At 47.2% G+C, this 15728-nt stretch overlaps 1 protein-coding gene across 2 annotated transcripts in view; it reads right to left on the reverse strand.

Moving 5' to 3' along the window:
• The window catches only part of ANKFY1 (ankyrin repeat and FYVE domain containing 1), a 30364-nt gene that overhangs the window by 3729 nt on the left and 10907 nt on the right, over positions 1-15728 (reverse strand). For both annotated transcript variants that reach the window (XM_050321962.1, XM_050321961.1), the window contains exons 6-24: positions 15084-15233; positions 14137-14302; positions 12741-12945; positions 11892-11960; positions 10973-11172; positions 10439-10536; positions 9855-10080; positions 8856-8954; positions 8334-8487; positions 7276-7444; positions 6012-6130; positions 5533-5689; positions 4409-4609; positions 3007-3183; positions 2467-2614; positions 2150-2240; positions 1555-1679; positions 1197-1343; positions 628-718 (exon numbers count right to left, since the gene is read on the reverse strand). In XM_050321962.1, the coding sequence (XP_050177919.1) occupies positions 628-718; positions 1197-1343; positions 1555-1679; positions 2150-2240; positions 2467-2614; positions 3007-3183; positions 4409-4609; positions 5533-5689; positions 6012-6130; positions 7276-7444; positions 8334-8487; positions 8856-8954; positions 9855-10080; positions 10439-10536; positions 10973-11172; positions 11892-11960; positions 12741-12945; positions 14137-14302; positions 15084-15233 (2792 nt within the window). The remainder of the gene's footprint in view (positions 1-627; positions 719-1196; positions 1344-1554; positions 1680-2149; positions 2241-2466; positions 2615-3006; positions 3184-4408; positions 4610-5532; positions 5690-6011; positions 6131-7275; positions 7445-8333; positions 8488-8855; positions 8955-9854; positions 10081-10438; positions 10537-10972; positions 11173-11891; positions 11961-12740; positions 12946-14136; positions 14303-15083; positions 15234-15728) is intronic.

Consider the following 15728-nt stretch of genomic DNA (forward strand, 5'->3'; position numbering starts at 1 on the left):
TACAAATGCTGTGTTTGTCTTGTATCTTCTGCTGTCTCTCATGGAAGAGTTTACTAACACCAGAACCACACGATGCTTCTGTGCTGGTCAGTCACTGGAACGACTTCAACTGATCCACCTGTGCTTTCTCTGGAACACTGGGCTAAGGAAATCTTAGCTTAACATCCCCCTAGCCCAGCATGTTTTGTGGAAGTTCAGTTAAAAAAGGCAACTCTTATCTACATAAGAGCAACTCATGTCAGCATTTTCAGCCCTCACAAACAGAACCCCAAAGCTGAGCTGGCAACACCTGCCCAAATGTGTCCCCTGTTTCAGGGCAGGTCAGCCCCACACAGGGCTGGTGTGCTCCCTCCTGCCTGTCCTGGATAGGGAACAGCCAGAGGGCTGGAACTTGGACAGGATTTCTCATTTACAACCAGTCAGAACATTAAATGCACAAACTGCTTAAGATAAGATTTTGGTCAGACCACAAGTTACTGATCTAAGACAGGGGGAATGTTTCAGCTGGATTAGTGGTTATACACCTGCATTAACATGGAGATTCCCTAAACCACCAGCAGGAACAAGAATAACCACATTTGGAAGAGGAATCTTTCCCTGTAAGCACAGCAAGATGGGTCACGTTACCAGTGATGTTTCCTTGTCGTGACTCCGAATTTGGCAGTGCACTCATAGCAGTTGGAGCCATCACACCAGGGAGGTTCTTTTGTCAGCATATCTGTTAGAGGCAAAGATGTAAAGACAAAATGGGCTCAGACACCTCTTGAGTTCACTAAACATATTAAGGAGGCTTTGTCCAGTTTTAGGTTGCAGCCACTATAATGGCTTGAACTACTTTTGCAGGCTTGTTCATAGGCAATGCAGAGTTGCTTTCAACATCATCACATTACCCACAGCAACTACACAGCAGCAGTTAAAAAGCACTGCCTGGGTTTTAAGCTACATCAGACTACACAACCAGCCAGGAGCTCCCATGTCTGTCCTTCCAGAGAAAGCACTATTTAATTCTGACAGGTCTGCACTGTACAGCTACTCAGCTGATCATGAGAAAAACGAGTATTTCTGCCCCCACTGAAAGTAGTATAAAATTCTCAAGATCAGCCATCTAAGTGAGGTGTCCAGAGTTCTTTCCTTCACTGAAGTGTCCCAGCAGCATGAGCTAAACACACTTTCCTACTGCAGCCAGTGGAACTCACCCAGCAGCCTGAAGAGCAGCTGTTTTGTAGCAACTTGGTAGTTGAAGATGTTGACTCCCTGGTTGTTGTTGACCCCAAGCCGAGCCCCAGCTCTCACTATTGCACGACACAGGTTGGCATTTCCCTTCATGTAAGCCAAGAGCAGCACTGGAAAAGAAAAGGCAGTTCCCTGCTAGCAGAGTGGCAGGTTGTGGTACCCTCAGTGCAGAGCAGCATCTTCAGTTTTTAACTTTCTGTGTCATGTTTGCATCTTACTGTATTCAACATATTACTGCCAATCATTCCAGCTTTCAAAGTGACATGCCATGAATACAATTTGAGTGGTTTTCAAGTTCAACAGCTGTTGAGTGTCACCCACCTGTGTTTCCTTCAGCATCAGGTTTGTCTAGAGGGTACTCTGGCATACACTCCAAGAAGAGGTCACAGATGGCTGCTGCATTATCTTTCCCATATTGTCCCAAAATATGCATTGGTGACTGGCCTCTGGGGAAAAGAGTTTGTTATCCTGATCAAAGTCTGCTTGCTACTGCAGTTCCTCATCCAGCTCTCCTGGTTTTCGAGTTTGGTTCAGACTCAAACACCTCAGTAACTCAGTCCCACACACACAGAATACTCTGAGTGGGAAGGGACCCACAAGGACCATCAAGTCCAGCTCTTAAGTGAATGGTCCATACAGGGATCAACCCCACAAGCTTGGTGTTATTAGCAACATGCTCTAACCAACTGAGCTCATCTCAACTCAGCTTTCTTTTCCTGGTGTGTATATATAATTTCCACAGGATTTAGACCCAGCATCATCTGCCCACTTCACTCAAAGCTGTGTATAAATATTACAATACAAGCCAAGTCCTTGTTGTTTGATTTTTTAAACTGGCCATATAAGCATACATTTTACAATAGAATGTGGTTCCTTTATATAGTCTCCTTATAGTCTCAAGACTCTAAAGCATTACCTGATATTAAAGGCTTCTGCATCCACATTGCACTCTGTGAGGAGCACCCGGATGTTGTTCAGCCGCCCATGCATCACTGCCAGATGAAGAGCTGCAAAGTAAAACCAAGGTTCAACACTCTGAATGTCAGCAAGAATTACAGCCTAATAAATAACACACCCCCACCTTCCACTTCTCCCATCTCCCCTCTCAAAACCTCTGATTTCTTGGACCTTCATGCTGTTCCACCTCTGCAGAACCAGCCCGGTCAGTGAGCTCTCCCCACCACCAGGAGCCACCAGCACCAGATCTACTGAAGTGTTTGCACTGACATTTACCATTATTCCCATTTTCATCTACAGCTGCAAAGTCCACTCCATTCTCCAGAAGGACTGAGCAGATGGTGGGCAGGTCTTGCTGTGCTGCCAGGTGCAGGGCAGTCTGGCGGTGCTTGGTCAGCTCATTCACCTGGGCCCCTGCAAGCAGCTGTCAGGGTGCAAAAGGGACACGGTCAGCGATGGTTCCAGGGCTATTTCTTTGTTTTTGTGAATGAAGCACACAAGACTCCACTGCACAGAGACACTGCAGGGCCTCCAGCACATGTGAAATGCTGTCATTAGTGAGCTGCTGCAATGTGTGTTTGGGTTCCAACGTGCAGAAAGGGCAAGGGAAGGTTCTTCAGGTGAGTCACAGTGCCCAGGGACTGCTGCAAACCTGTGGGAAGGCCACTGAGCCAGCTCAGCAACAGCACAAACTAAGAGAGCTTTCTGTTTCAGAGCGAGTGGTGCCACCCTGAGGTGCCCTCTCCAGGTTACAGCACTGTGTGTTGGGCCACCCCGGGCGTTTTCCAGCAGAGGAAAAGCGACTCCAGCCCGTACCAGGTTGCGCACGATGATCTCGGAGCCAGCCTGCACTGCCAGGTGCAGAGGGGTCAGCTTGGAGGCATCCTGGACCCTGGAGTTCACATGAGCCTGGACACTGATCAGGAACAGCACGCTCTCGATGTCAGAGTTCTGAACAGCCACGTGCAGGAAATTCCGGCCTTTGTTATCGACCTGGGGCAGACAGGGCAGGTGACATGAAACCCATTATTGCTGGAGAACAAGGTGGTTATGTAGAAGGACATATTTTCACTAAGAGACACTTGCTCCATCTACTTGAACTGTAGAGTCTTGTTCCTTTCACTGGCTGACATGAGAGACTTATCTGTTAATCACATCTAGCAGGTGATTTCTCAGTTTGTTATCTGCTGCAACTGCTCACTCAAGCCTGCTGCAGACTGCTTTATTTCTGCTTTCTAACCTTGGCATGGCTTGACCACACACTGGAGAGGATTGTTAGACAGGCAAACGGTTAATGGCTGTTGTAGTGAAGCACTGAGAGCAGTTAATGATAAATTCAGTTAAATGAAACAAGCTAGAGTCAATCTGGCAGCTAATGCAGGAGAAGGAAGCAACATGCAATCCTGCCACACTGATGCAAAGGGCACTCACAGAACCATGGAATGGTTTGGGTTGGAAGGGCCCATCCAGTTCCAACCCCCCTGCCATGAGCAGGGACATTTCCACTAGCCCAGGTTGCTCCAAGCCCCATCCAACCTGGCCCTGGACACTTCCAGGGATGGGGCAGCCACAGCTTCTCTGGGCAACCTGAGAATTCCTTCTGGCTTAACACCAAGCACATGTTGTTCAACTTTGCCTTGAAGCTGATGTTAAAGCATATTCAGAACTACTTGTATTTATAACTATGTTTTAGATATATTACAAGAGCTCACTAAGCACTGAAATACTTTACTAGTAATTAAACTTACAGAGGGTAGGAAGAATCTCCTGAACAGCTGCCTGAAGTGTCACACCAGAAGCCTGAAGATACAGTTGGAGATTTTATAGTTCAGCAGGGCAGCATTAGCATCTATTTTTCAGCTATTTTAGGTCAGCTTTTCTGTTTTGGATAGCTTTAGGAGAGCTGGGTAATAGATTATTTCTGTACTAGTCCAGCACAAGACAAGAGCAGAGTTAGAATGTTCTCCTTATATACACACATGGCTGCTCCTCAGTTTAGCACTGACAAGATAAGGTTTGACAAGACACTAAACCTTCATGTTCTTACTCACACACAGGACACACCCCCTCAGGTTCCTAATAAATCCTCCACCAGGCAATCTGGCAAACGGATTGCATGTACAGACACAAGGATGGAGCACAACTGGGCTGTGGAACCACTGTTACCACAAAGCAGGGCAGTAACGAGACCACCACGGTTTGCACGCTCCCAGCTTACCTGTTCAGCAGCTCCTGGTTCCCTCTTCAGGATCGCTTCAGCTGCTTTATTGTTTTTGTACGTCATGGCACAAGCAAAGGGAGTCATTCCCTGCCTGTCACGGACATTCAGCTTGATATCAGGATGGGAAATCATCAGCTGAATGATAACATTATGCTGGTTGCTAATGGCAACGTGGATTGGAGTTCTTCCTTCTGCATCCTAGAAGGAAAGCAGTAAGTTTCTTACACGAAGATTCAGTCCCAGCCCAACCCTTCCCTAATTCTGAAGGGTCAAGCAAAGCTGGCAGTGCAGTTCTGTGGCACACCAGGCTGCCTTCAGCAGGGACACCAGAGAGCTGCAGTGGGAGCTCAGACCCACAGTGCAAAGGGAAGCAAACTGGGATTTGTTTCTCCTGCCAGGTTGACCTCAATCCTGTGTTACAGAGCCGTGGAAGTGGCTCAGTGTGACATCTCCCACACAGTCATCTGGGGGCAGAGATGAGCACTCAGATTCAATGGCAGATTCAACGGAGGTGTTTAATCCTTTGTCTGCATCAAGCAGCAGTTTGCAGCCATGTGACTGTGCTCTGTGATTCATTCTGATCTCACTTTCAACAGCATCAGGACCTAGAAATGTTCTCCATTCATTTCTTTTGTCCTTATTTGTCAAGGTTTTGTCTGAGGATTGCTGTGTAATCAACAGTGAAGTGTAACTCATACTCACATCACCTCAGTTTACTCAGTAACAGAAGACACTTCCCAAACACACCAAAGTGGAGTGTTATGGAGTTTTACACTGTAGCTGATTTAATGACTAATTGCAGCAGAACAGAGCCCTGCTCCTGCCTTTAATTCACAGTAGGGACAGAAGAGCTGAATTCTAATCATTACATCAGAAATCTAACACTGTACCATTATTTTCCTTCAGCACAGCCTCCTGAATTAACCCACCATACGGGCAGATAAGCCCTAAGCCTGGTAACAAGGGACAGGACGGAAAGCAGAGCTGCATTGGCTCAGCTCTAAGAGCTGATGGATGTTCTTTTCCCCATCAACCACAATACACTGCTGAGAGGAGTTTGTTTGCACTACATTAGAGGCAAGGAATCAACTTTAAAAATTGTGCCCAGTTTCTCCACACACCTGAGCATTGACATTGGCACCAAACTCCAGAAGGCACTGGATCACCTCTTCCAGGCCCCAGCAGGCTGCCAAGTGGAGGGGTGTCTGTCCATCATGAGCCTCCTCTTCTCCCTCTCCATTCGGGCCCGGCTTTCTGGGACTGTTCACATCACACCCACTGCAACACAACACTCAATTTACTGTTTAACCCAGATCTGAACTGCTTCAAAAAGGGTCAGAAAGAAGTTTACAACAGCTGACCCAGCAACTGCTGACACATCCTACAACAGCACAGACCCCTGGTTTTAGTTTGACTCTGGTCCTCAGGACCAGGATGCTAACAGAGATAACAGAGTGTGTCCAAGATGAGTCAGAATTCCTGAAGTCCCACCCACCAAGAGCCTGGTGAAGCACATACTTGTTACTGACTCAGGACAGCACTCAGTGAACCAGGGACACACATCTGCACATTGCAAGGTCTGGGTTTGGGAATTCCTGACCTGCGGATGAGGAAGCATCCAATCTGTTCACTGTTCTCATCAATAGCCCTGTGCAGGAGGGTTTGGAGGCAGCCACTTGGTCCTGGCCCCCAGCAGGTTGAATCACAGCCATGCCTGACCTGGAAGGAGAAGCACAGAGAGGCACTCAAGGTTTTTTATGTCTCCAGACTCCTCCTCTGGTCCCTGTCTGATGCTTCTGGAACACTGGCCCTCAGAGGCAGACCCTGAGATGCCTTGTTATTCTCATAGCAGTCAATGAATTTCAGGAAGCTGCTTTGAGGTCTTCCAGACCAATACTTGACTGGTTTCTTATGTAATCCTTAATTAGGTGGTAGTTATTAACAATTCAAATATTCACCCATATACTTTGATAGACAGGTCTGAAGCCAGTTGGACTGGTTACCTCACTCGCAGCACCTACAGCAGATCAAGCAGCATCTGCAGGCATTGCCTTTGAAGCTCTGGCCCATTTACCTGCTTTTCTACACATTCAGCTAAACAGAGAGTTTCTTCCACGAGCTGTACTGCCAATATTGGTATTTTTCTACTAGAGAACTACAAACTCGAGCAGTGAGCACTGAACACTTGTTCCACTCCACTTTCCAAGGTCTGTACATGAGCAGTTGCAGTGCTGACCCCAGAAAGGTTCTTATCCAATATCAGCACAAACAGTCAAGTTACAAGACTTATTTCTCAGGTCACCAGCACAGCTTTTAAACAGTTGTCTCAAGCAGACCAACACTGGGTATCAGAGACAAAACTTTCAAGTAACTTCCTTATGAAGAAGATAAAAGGAGGTCAACTTCAGTCTCCTCAGAAACCTCCTCTTGGATCACCTGTGCCTGAAAATAAATTTGTCTTTAATGTAAATATAAGCCTTTAAGGGCCTTCTTGGTGCAACTTTAAGATGCAGTAAGAACTAGCACTAACACACAGGCATGTTCAGTGTTATTCAGGGAGCTGATCATTACACAAGCCTGGTGTGCTATGGACTGATGCTTTCAGTGGATCTTTACTCCTTCCAGGATCTAGACAGCACATACATTCTCTAGTATTTTATTGCAGTGCCTGCAAGAGATTTGGCTGTATTTATAAAAGATTTCTGCACAAAAGAGGGACCTCTGGTGAAAAAAAACCTCTAAAATTGGTGATATTGGACCACTCTGTTCTGTCCATGCACTGAGTTTGGTTTTGCTGATAACCTCTTTCACGGCCAGCAAGGTGCCCAAAACTCAGACTGAATTAAGCCAACTGACAGTCTCACCAGGGTTGATGCAATGTCTTCCAGGTTGTTTTCCAGGGCAAGCCACAGGGGAGGATTTCCCTTCTCATCTGGCACGGACATGTCTGCTCCCCTGGTACAGATGGCATCCACCACCAGAGGGAGCTGGTTTTTGATGGCCAACTGCAGGGCCGTCTCTCCGTCCTGTGTCCTGCAGCAGGGACAGGTCCAAGGGTGTTACCACAGTGGTTTATTGGCAAAGCCAAAGATCTCCTCCTCACACGTGTATTTCTGCTGTGCTAAGACCATTTCTCTCCAGCCAAGCAAACACAGCACGCTCGTATTTCATCACGGCTTTGTATTTACCTTTCTTCCCCCCTTTAGTAGCAAGTGATTGATTTCTGGAGTTGGAATAGTGAGTGTTCTTAGCTCACAGACACTCACTGCCTTCAGTGCAGCCATTATTTGAACAGGCTGCTTCAGAGCCAGCCTGCTGCCACAGCAGAGAACAGCTTTGTCTGCAGCATGGCAACACTTCCAGCACCAGTCAAACACCAACTGTTAAAAGCCTGAAGTCACAACAGCAGCGTTAGGCAGTTTGTACCCCTGACATTCACGGCAGTTACAGCCTGCCAAGCTTCACAGCCAGCCTGTCAGTCATGTGAGCAGACAAATGTTCTGCTAAGCTTGATACCAGGTTGTCTTGTAGGAGATACTCAGGAGGCAAGTTCTGTTGGACTCTCGTTGCTGGACCTACAGTGAATTGTTTCGGGTGGCAGCAAACGTGCAGCTCCAACGAGCTGGCAAATGGATGGGACTGGGGAAGTTCAGTGTCCCTGGGCCTCTCCAGGACTCAAGTCTGTTACTTAGAATTGTCACCGCCTCCTGCAGCCACTAGAGGAGGTACCGACCAAAGGAGCCACACTCAGGGCCAAGTTCACACGTGGACCCCTCAGCTACAGTGCCATCAAACAGTGCCAAACACACACCTGTGCACGGGTCACAGTCTGAAACCAACTGCAAGCCATTACACCAAGGCATTCACCCCCACCTGCTCGAGACACACATCCAGTTGAGTGCTGGATCAGTTAGGATCTTACCTGACATTGATATCTGCCTGATGTTCCAGCAGGAAGAGGGCACTCTTGCTGTCCTGCCTCTGGATGGCCATGTGCAGCAGAGTCTGCCCATCTGCCATGGTGTCGTTGATGGAGGCCCCCGATCCCAGCAGCTGAGCTGCGATGGTGTGCATGCCTGGGGGTTCAAGATCATCAGTATTTTACTTTTGGGTCTCTCAAGCAGAGGCACTGAGGACTGACAGAACAGAGCTAACATGCCCTGACAATACAGTGACCTGATATGAAAACAGCAGGGAGTTCACAGAGGAAGAATTCCCCAGAACTGCAGGCACAGCTGTGGGTTAGAAATCTTCCACTGCCACAGGTGAGCACTCATTTCTAGAAGATGAAGAATCATCTAAAGCTCTCCTTGACAGCTCCTCTCCAGCAGCACAAGCCAGAACATGAACACACAACCTGCTGTTTTATCTTTTGAAAACACTCCTGTTCACATCACAGCTTCCACAGAGTTGTGAATTGTCACCCTGTGTGGAAGGTGCATACCTGTCCAAAGAGCCAGGCCCAGCACAGTCTGGTCCCTCGAGTCCTTCAGACTGAAGTCAGGAATAATTTGCAGGTTGTTGGTGGCATGAAGAGCATTAGCTACAAAAAAGCACCAAGAATTAGAGCGTTCTTGTACCTGACCTGCAGTCACACACTGAAAGCTGCAGCAGCAGCAATGTCACAGTTTGAAGTGGGCTGTTCCTTGAGCAGCCAGTTTGAAAGATCTGAGCAAGATACCTTCAGCTTCCCTGATCTGATACTGCTTAGGATTCAGACAGTATTTCCACTACTGCCCAGTCTGAATACTTACACTATAACACATTCAATTCTCTTGCTAAGAGGCTTACCCTGTCCCTTTCCTCCTGCAATGCTGAACACACTGGCACACACAAAGCTTGGAGAATGGAGAGTGGAGGTTGTACCACAGCGTGGTGGCAGCATCCCTCCTCCTCAGCTCCTGGGATGGAGGAGATTTACCCCAATTCACCTACTCCCTTCTCAATCCCACTTGTGGCAGGAGACAAAGCTGGCCTTGCTTCAGCTGTCAATTCTTGCTGCTGGAAAGCAGCTGAACTAGCAGCATTTGATAAACTCATCTGCCAGTGTTTGAGTACTTAAGTCTCAACTCTCTTGTAACACCAGCATTACCTTGTAAAAAATCCTCTTACTGAGAGTTAAGGGAGGCAGAAATCTCACCACAAAGACGCCTTTACCCAAATTTGATTCCAGTATTTGAAGGGATCTCAGTTGTACAGGTAGAATAGAACCCAGGATTAACTGCTCAAGTCCATTATCTACAGTGGAGAATTCACAAGCACTCACAGGCAAAATAATTTTCTAGTCTTAACAAGCAGATAATCTGAGTTTAAGACTATATTTAGCCTGTCTTATTAACTGCTCTACTTAAAAAACACTTACAGTTTGTCAAACCCAGCTCAGATGCCATCTTGGCACACCAATTCCCCACAGCAGCAAGAGTCTGAACCAGCAAAGCCCTACCTTTTTGTTCCAGGATGACTGACACCACATCTGGGTGATTGTAAGCGATGGCCATGTGGAGGGGAGTCTGCAGGTGAACATTCTCTGCTGTTGGAGGAGCAGATGAATCCTTCTGCCCAAGCACTGCCTCTGCTGTCTGGATGTTGGGATTGGCTCCCTGCTGCAGCAGTTCTGCTGTCAGGTTTGCCAGGCCGTGCCTGCAGGCTGTGTGCAGGGGGGTTTCTCCCTGCAATAAAAACAGGGGGCTGGGTTAACAGATTCACACATGGAGAAAAGCAGCTTTTAAACCACTGTTCCCACAGGAATTGCTGTGAAGAGCTTCACTCCCAGTAGCTGAAGCTCCTCAGGACTTACAAACTACTTAAGTCAGCTTTTATTAAGGACTATCCCACCAGGCACTGAGGGGAGTGTTAGAACTGGTGATGTTGCAGGAACAGTCTGATCACCAGGAAATACCTGAAAACATGCAAAGGTTCACAAAGTGCTCCAGCTTGCTTTAAGCTATGGTTTAGTGAGGAGAGATCCCTGCTGGCTCGTTTCTGAAGAGCAACAAGGAAACTTTCAGGCTTAGTTTGTGCTCTTACCCGTTTGTTTTGGTGGTTGACTTTTGCCCCGTGGGTTGCTAGGAAGAGAGAAGCTGCCTCATTTCCTGCACCAGCTGCCCTCTGAAGCAAGCAGTTTCCTAAAGAAAAACCAGGAACACTGTCAGAGTGCTATTCCAATCACACTTGGATACCAACAAGCACGTTAACACCTTCCCCACCACCTTACAACACTGAAGTTTGAAGTCAACAAAGCAAACCTTGCCTATTCGAAGCCCCTTTGCAACTCTGGACTGGCACAGGCACTACCATTTAGTAGTACATGCAATGACACATTTTGAAACTCTAAAGAGGATATTAGAACCTGGCAATGAGTCCAGATTTCCTGTCACTTCCTGCAAGTCCAGCTCAGCCTGGGGCTGTCAGTGCTCCAGCTCTGGGTAAAGCTGCTACCACCTGCCATTCACTGCGCAGCAAATGCTGTTAAACCTCATCCAGCTCCTCCGAGTGCAGTCAGCATTCAGCAATTAACTTACAAGCCTTCCACCTGCACAGAAATACAAACCTCTGGTTTACCTGTCACTGTGTCTGGAGCATCTGTGTTGCTGCCTCGCTGGATCAGCCTCGCTGCGAAGCTGTTCTCGTCAAAGGAGGTTCCATTCACAACAGGGGCATCCTCGAAGGGGTTCACAGACTGGTCAGACGACACGGTGATGTACTGAACTGCCAGCCACAGAGCTGTGCTTCCCTCGTGATCCTTCAGCTCCAAGTCTAGTCTAAAAATAAGAGTTGGTGTCCCCCAGTTTATACCTTAAAAAGTGGTTCCCCAGCTCAGCTTAAGTTTCAAGTGGCTGAGCAGCTGTACTGGTTCATCTTGTAGCTCACTGACAACTCCTGCTTGCCAAAAAACCCACTGTAGCTCCAGTTACCTCAGAGAACATGGCAATACTCTCACACCAGCACACACCTTCTCTGACACTACATTCAAGCTCACTGCTCCCAGGAGTGTGGCCCTGGTAGATCTGGGCTCCCACCAAGTACAGCAAAGAGGTAACTCCTCTTGTATTTGAGTAAACTGGGTACAAGAACTGCAAATCCCACTGCAAAGAAACTGAGTCAAACAAAGTGTTCTGCTTCACCGCCCTAAGTCACCTGGGGTAGCTTTAGGCAGAACCCAAGAACATAGTGAGACATTTCAAGAGTGTTATCACTCCTTTTAGCTCCACTACAAATGGAGGTTACACTACATCACCTTTGAAATTATTTCACCCTCTTTGAAAAAAACACAAGAGTTGCAGTTTGCTGCTTCCCTACAGTAGGGCAAAAAATCCCATGGCTTCTGGCACCTTCAGTTATGCAAAGCCTTTACACTTTTGCATCCCAAGTCTATTACTGGTCCTTCTCTAAGGCAAAGAGGCACAGAGGAGTTGTTAACCCGGGTTTCACATCTTCACTGTACCAGGTAACACGGGTTTTACACATAAATGGAACTTACTGCTTGCACTGGAGCAGCTGACTGAACACAGGCTCGTTCCTCACCACAATGGACACGTGTAACGGGGTCCTGGAATTGCAGCACAAGTTCAGTGACATCAGCAACAAGTGACACACACGATTTTGTCCCTGCTCAGCAACACGCCCTGCAGATTTATGGGCTTCACTTCTCTCCTTTCAGAAGGGCACAAGCACATCTTGAAACAAAGATCAGCCTGCTCTTCTCGTGGACATGCTGTCGAGTAATTTGGTGCAAGCAACTCAGTGTAAGAGTGAACTGTGAAGGCAGAAGCACAAGAGCTGGCTCTGTCAGCACTGTGGACACACAGCTCTTAGTCCTTGGAGTGCATCAGCTGGTGTGTAACTGATACCCTCCAAGTCTTCCATATCATTCTATACACTTGTTTGCCAGCCCCACCTAACCTGGGAAACAGCTTCCTAAAACAGCCCCTGCACTTCAGATAACACACTGCAGATACTGCTTTGCTTTGAGGTCATTTCAGTTTCCCCAACAGCTTCAAAGGGAAGTACCTTTCAGGAATACTGTTTGGCACCTTAGTTGGCCTTTTTTACTGCTCAGTGATTCAATAAAGGCAAATTAACTGTGTGCCATGTGCCCTAACACCATCCACTCACCCCAGCTCTCTGTAGCTGGGCTCTGTTTAATTGGCCATGACAGGGAACCCTTCAGGCTGCACAGCTTTCTGCTGGGAGTGCTGCCCACAGGTCTCCAGCTGGGTCCATGAGTTCACCCTTCCTGCTTTCCAGTCTCCCCTGTGCTTTGCTGGCAGAGCTGAGCACGTTCTCAGCCTCTGATCAGCACAGCACTGCCTGCTGACCCAGTATTTACCTGCCTTTGCTGTCCTGCATGTTTGGGTTGGCTCCTGCCTGCAGGAGGGACTCTGCAATCTGTGCCATCTCTGCCATGACATCAGGGGAGTGTTTCTTGGGGCTGTAGGAGGCCACGAGGTGCAGAGGGGTCTCCTGGTCCCCCAGGGTAGCAGCGTTCACACGGGCACCGTTTTTAATGAGAAAGTTTGCAGCGAATTTATCTCCTTTGGGGAAACAAACCAAGGTTATCTGGGGACAGACACACTCCAGAAAAGGGATATACAGGATCTCCCTCCAGACCACACATTCATTCCAACACAAGGGTGTGCTCCTACAATGCCTCAGCAACAGGTGACTTCAACCCTTCACTGCAAAGTCAGGGTTAAAAGTGTTTTGTCCATGGGTGACTCAAGTTCACACACGAGTTTATAATTATTGTGAGACTGAATTTGCTAGTTCCTCCATCAAAATAATCCATTCACTGAAGCTGTGGCTACTGAAAGGCAAACCTTCCTTCTCAGAGCTCCAGCTCAGACTGAAAGCAGCAGAACCAGAGGACAAATGCCAGCATTAACTATGAGGAGCAGCCTGCTGCAACCTTTCCAGTGCTCCACAGGTCTGCAGCCATCACCACACTGACCTAGAGGGTCTCCTACTCCTGCTGGAGTTTCATTCACAGGATCAGACACCAGTTTTACCCTGTTTAGATATGTAGGAGATTAAAGGAAGAAGTTGGGAGGTGAATTTAAGTTTTCTGAGCCCAAAATAACTTCTAGGAGTCCCAGAGAGTTTACTGTTAAAAATAAACTCCTGCTTGGCTCTCTGGAGCAGAGCTGCCAAAGGCATTGCAGGAAAGCAGCAGCACGAGGTGTTCACTGCAGATTTTTCCCACACTTTGACCACAGGCCAAGATGCTGCTGATCCAAAGCCTTCAGAGGGCTGTGGCCATGGCAACCAGGTCCTGCTGTGCTGCAGTTCCCAGCAGATGCATTTCCCACTCTAAGGTGGAGAACAGCTCAATACAACCCTGGAGTTGTACAGGCTCCAGTTGTAACTACACTGCTGTTCCCCAGAGCTCTGACAATGTTCACACTGGACAGAGGCACCTCCACCTGCTCCTCATCTTCTTTCACTCCCATTTTCCTCCTCTAGAACTGCTGTGCAGTAGCACAGACCCTCGCTCTTCACCAGCACAAAGAAGCATATGGTGCATTCAGCCCAAGTCCAGAAAAGATTTCATCTTTGTGACTCTCATGCTGTCACTTTCGATTCAGCTCTTTGACATGGAATTGTCAAATCACAACATTCCCAGTGTCTTCTCACTGAAGTGACAACTACAGTGTGACACAGGAAAAGACTTGGGAATCACGGTGGGAACAACTGGAAGCTACCAGAGCTTGCCATGCCATGCTTACCCCTGTGGATGGCTTTGTGCAGCAGACTGCAGCCCCTGGAGTCTGCCCTGTCCACGTCAGCCTTGTGGGCCACCAGGGTGGTGGCAATGCCCTCCAGCCGCTGGGCCAGGGCCAGGTCCAGAGCCAGGTCTCCATTGGGATCCAGTTCATTGAGCTTCCCAGGAAGCTGCAACACAAACACTGACACTGCTGACAGCCCACCAGCCCGTTCCAAACAGCACAGCCAGCCCTGCAGCTCCAGTGCAAAATCCCAGTGGGGTGTTTTGGTGAATGCCCCCTGCTGTTCCATGACAAATCAGTTGTGTCAATCACAGAGTTCCTTCAAACATGTCACCATACAGGCACAGCCAATGTAGGGAGAATCATTCAGTTATTCCTTTAAGATACCTCCAATCTCAGCAGGATTAGCAGCTAGGGGTGCTACACACCAGTAGCCTCCAATCAAGATTTGAGGCAACTTAAAGTACTAAATGAATAATTCTTGATAATTAATACTTGAATTCTACATTCTCCCTTGTTGGAGAACATCTTATTTGCTATTTATTATTTAGTTATTTAGAGTTTTCACCCAAACAGAACAAACACCTGTTACTTCAAGCCTTCAACAGAAGAGAGGGAGCATTTGTTCAAAGAAATGATTCTTCCTGAACTGCCCCAAAGCAGCAAAGCTGACTATTATACCAGTCAGTTTTAAATGTAGTATCAGGTAAGGGATTTTATTATATCCAGTCTGTTGTACGCAGGGTGTTTTAGAAATGTTCTGAATCACTTGTGAATCATGTTCTTCACAAAGCCTCTGTTGCTAGACCTCCATTATGTAGTTGTGACAATATTAAACATGCAAATCAAGGATTAGTGACAGAAACCACCAACAAGGTTCAGACTGGGAGTTCAAAACCAGTTCCTCGAAACGCCAAATTCCAGGAGAAGGCTCCACTCAGTCTCACCTGCGAATCCATTTCTATAAGGTACAAGAAGACCACATCTTCCCTCTCCACTTTAATGGCCTTGTGCAGAGGATACTCTGTCTTGGACTTGAACATCTTGTACAGTAACTGGGCACTCATGCTGCTGAAATCTTCCTTCCGCAGGTCGTCCTGGGAGCAACCAAAGAGAAGGGTGAGCAACACTCCTGTCTTATTTACAGACCAGGAATTGCACAATGGAATTCTGAAGTTCACAAAACAAGCTCAGCCAAAAGTTCCATGTTGGTAACGTTCTGGCAGGAACAATCCCAGATAACCTTTTGAAATTAAGATTTAATCAGGAAGTTTGAAATCTGACATTTTAGTTTCAATTTTTCCTCCTTTTTGTCTACAGACATGGAAAACTTGCATTTCAGCAGGCATTATGGCAGGTTAACATCTCATCTTAAGAACAATCCTCTATCTGGGTTTATTCTTAATTCTGACAAAAAAGGCCTACAACTATTGAAAACAGACAACTCCCAAGAACTTTGTAAAATTATCAATAAAAGTGAACAGAAACTTAGTGGTATAAAGACCTAAATGAGTTAGTGCTCATTTGACTAAACAGAAAAAACCTCATTTCCAGGTAGAATTAAGCATCAACAGTTAGGAACCAGAAGAAGT

The sequence above is a fragment of the Myiozetetes cayanensis genome, unplaced genomic scaffold (assembly GCF_022539395.1).
Source record: "Myiozetetes cayanensis isolate MyiCay16 unplaced genomic scaffold, myiCay2020 scf27, whole genome shotgun sequence".
NCBI classification, from domain to species: Eukaryota; Metazoa; Chordata; class Aves; order Passeriformes; family Tyrannidae; genus Myiozetetes; species Myiozetetes cayanensis.